Raw genomic sequence first — 1,605 nt, 5'->3', positions numbered from 1 at the left:
CTAGACATCATCAGGATCCGCATGCAAATAGAGTTCACTTAGTTTTTCAAACTTTGGCCCCCACTCTTTCATATCCCCGTACACTGCATCTTCATCCCAGCCACAGGACCCCAGGGAACTCAAACTGCTGGCCTCCGAACACTCCCCTTCAGTGTAAAATACTTGCAGAGAATCACAGGGGAGAGCCTGGTGCTGCTGGTCGACATTTCTGACAACGCTCAGTAAGTAGCACCCAAAGTCTGTGCTTGAGAAGGAGTCTCCCTTCCCTGCCGCAGGAGCCTCCAGCGGCTCTTTTGGATTGAGGGAGAACTCGCAGCCCAAGGGACTGTCCAGATCTGTCCGCTTCCCTCTCTTCTTATAGAGGGAGTAGGCTGGGCTGGTTTGTAGAGACATCTGGAGCTCGGCCATGTTATAGGCATCCTGGAAGGAGAAAGATCACATGAACACATGACGTCCACCAAGTTCAGTATTGTCTGCACAGACTGGTAGCGGCTCTCCAGGGCCTCAGACACAGATCTTCCACATCCCCAATTGCAGGATTCCTTTCACTGGAGATGCCGGGGATTGAAGCTGGGACCTTCTACATGCCAAGCTGATGCTCTACCCCTGAGTCACATTCCCTTCCCAGCCCTTGGCACTCACTTTAAAAAAAGAACAAGCTCAGAAACTATACCTATGAAGCAGCTTTATACCAAATCAACGCATAAGCACTTCAAATGTACTGTACACAGTCAGTGTGGCATCGTGATTAAGACCGTCCAACTGGGATCTGGGACAGCCAGGTTCAAATGCCCACTCTGACACAGAAGCACACCGGGTGACCGATGGCCAGTGACACCCAGCCTGACCTCCCTCACAGGGTTGTCGTGAGGATAACATGGAGGAGAGAATTATGTACACCACTCTGGGTCCCCCACTGGGGGGAGAGGCAAAGTATAAATCAAGTAGATAAATAAATATATTTACAAGAAGGAGATTGGATTTATACCCCGCTTATGAGTGGGGAATCAAACCTGGTTCTCCCAGATTAGTTTGTGCTCTTAATTGCTACAGTAACTTGGCTCTTAACCACTACACCGAACTGGCTTCCACACTGTTAAATATGTGATTGGATCAATATGTGTTCTAGTCGAGAAAAAAGAGGTTGAATTTCTAGACACTCTAAATGACTGTGCTGTGGAGCAGATGGTCATGGAACCTACCAGGGGAGAGTTGATCCTTGATTTGGTCCTAAGTAACACTCAAGACCTGGTGAGAGATGTAAAAGTGATTGCACCGCTTGGGAACAGTGATCATAATGTTGTTGAGTTCAACATTTGTATAAATAGGGAATTGGCCAAAAAGACTCACACAACCACTTTTAACTTTAAAAGGGGTATCACTGTGTGACAGAGTGTTGAACTGGATGGGCCATTGACCTGATCCAACATTGGCTTCTCTTATGTTCTTATGAGTGGGGAATCAAACCTGGTTCTCCCAGATTAGTTTGTGCTCTTAATTGCTACAGTAACTTGGCTCTTAACCACTACACCGAACTGGCTTCCACACTGTTAAATATGTGATTGGATCAATATGTGTTCTAGTCGAGAAAAAAGAGGTTGAATT

At 46.7% G+C, this 1,605-nt stretch overlaps 1 protein-coding gene across 1 annotated transcript in view; it reads right to left on the bottom strand.

The window, feature by feature from the left end:
- The window catches only part of LOC107111658 (neural-cadherin-like), a 99,283-nt gene continuing 97,678 nt past the window's right edge, over positions 1 to 1,605 (bottom strand). The window contains exon 32 of the mRNA XM_015412663.1: positions 1 to 420. Within this exon, the coding sequence (XP_015268149.1) occupies positions 1 to 420 (420 nt within the window). The remainder of the gene's footprint in view (positions 421 to 1,605) is intronic.

This window comes from Gekko japonicus, unplaced genomic scaffold (assembly GCF_001447785.1).
Source record: "Gekko japonicus isolate JY-2015 unplaced genomic scaffold, Gekko_japonicus_V1.1 scaffold287, whole genome shotgun sequence".
Taxonomy (NCBI): domain Eukaryota; kingdom Metazoa; phylum Chordata; class Lepidosauria; order Squamata; family Gekkonidae; genus Gekko; species Gekko japonicus.
Note: the sequence above shows the minus strand (reverse complement) of the source record. Positions and strands in the feature narration are given on the sequence as shown.